General features: G+C 65.4%; 1 protein-coding gene across 1 annotated transcript; it reads right to left on the reverse strand.

The window, feature by feature from the left end:
* Window positions 1-333: 333 nt before the first annotated feature.
* Window positions 334-1,671, reverse strand: LOC306655771 (sperm motility kinase 2B-like; the record flags this gene model as incomplete). Its single annotated transcript, XM_079130388.1, has 1 exon — window positions 334-1,671. One exon carries the CDS (start codon window positions 1,669-1,671, stop codon window positions 334-336), a length of 1,338 nt encoding a protein of 445 aa, XP_078986514.1.

Raw genomic sequence — 1,671 nt, forward strand, 5'->3', positions numbered from 1 at the left:
CACCAATTTTATTGTACAGCTTGTGAGGAAGAGAAATTCATTCAGAAGCATGCCTGCCATCCAGAAGCCAGAGAGGAACGCCAGGGAAGAACAGAGCAGGGGGAGGTGTCCCAGGGCAGAGTGTCTCTGATGTGTGTGGCAGGTGGGGGCAGAGGAGAGTCGTGGGGGATCCAGATGCGCTGTGGGTCGGTATCCGAGAACGGGGAAGCCGGAGCCAGGTGGCACGCCTCACTGCTGAAGCTGTTTGAGTGCAGCCCTGACAGGTGCCGGGTCCACCATGTCAGGATGCTCAGAGCTGGGGGTCTTCTGGCCGTGGGTGGTCTGTCTGTCTGCTCAGGGCAGGTTCCCTGGAGCCACTGTGGTTTGGAGCCTAGGGCGCCTGCGGGCTCCTTGCATGGGTGCCACTCTTCTTCTGGAGGTGGGCTCCCCGAAGCAGGGCACACAGCAGCACAGCTGCCGCATGCAGTTGGCCATCCTCCTAGTGACCGCCCTCCAGCCCCTGTGGCCGTCAACCGATTGGCCTGAGGAGGGACCCTGGGAGGAAGAGCTGGGGCCTTGTGCTACCCATCTGCTGAGGATCCTCCAGGGCCTGGGCCTGGGCTGGTCGGGCCTGCGGGGCACAGGGTCTGGCCTGGCGGCTGGGCTGGGAGGGGGCGTGTCCCCATGGAAGAAGCGCAGAGGAATCGCGGGCACACTGGCACTTGCGGTGCCCCTGTTTCCCGATGACTTGGCCTCCTCGGGCTGCTGCTGCTCACAGGGCCGGGGAAGGGCAGGCTCGCTGGCACACTTCTTGGGAGGCATGCCGCCGGGATCCAAGGGGCCCGGGCGAGGCCCGACCACCCGGCGGCGCACAGGCCTCGCCTGGAGCTCCCAGCCCACCCCCTGGCTTCGCTGGTGCAGGAGGATAAGGTAGGTTCCCATGGCCTCATCGAACTTCCGCTGGTCCAGGGACACCCAGGCGTTGTAGGGGTCGAAGCCCATGTCAAACATGATGGTCATGATGGCGGGGTCGGGGCGCGAGGGCAGTGGCTGGCCGCAAGGACCAGGCGGGGCTTCCTCGCCCTGGCTCAGCCACGGGTGCCCCATTACCTGCTCGAGGGTGGGCCTCTGGGCGGGGTCCACCGTCAGCATCTGCTGGATGAGGCTGCGGGCCTCCTGGGACAGGTGCGCGGGGAGCTCGTAGCTGGCCTGCACGATGAGCCTCTGCAGGCCCTTGGCCGTGCTGGCCTTAAACGGGCGCCTCCCTGTGAGCATAAGAAAGAGGGTGACCCCCAGGCTCCACACGTCCGCCGGGGGACCCTCGTATTCTTGCTTCAGGACGATTTCAGGGGCACGGTAAGGCAGAGTGCCCCAGAAGCTGGTGAGCTTCTGCCCAGGCCGGACCCTGGCGCTCAGGCCAAAGTCTATGAGTTTGACCTGGCCGCCCCTGCTGTCCACCACGAAGTTCTCGGACTTGAGGTCGAGGTGCGCGATGCCCCGCTCGTGGCAGTGGCGCACCGCACACACCATCTGCCTGAAGGTCCTGCGGGCCTTGTCCTCCTTCAGCCCACCTGCCGCCGGGATGCAGCACCGCAGCTCTCCCCCACCTGCGTGCTCCATGACCATGTAGAGGTTGCCCGGGGTCTCCATGACCTGGAACAGCTGGATCACATTCGGGTGCTCCAGGGCCAT

Source organism: Sciurus vulgaris (genome assembly GCF_902686455.1).
Source record: "Sciurus vulgaris genome assembly, chromosome: 3".
In the NCBI taxonomy this organism is placed as follows: domain Eukaryota; kingdom Metazoa; phylum Chordata; class Mammalia; order Rodentia; family Sciuridae; genus Sciurus; species Sciurus vulgaris.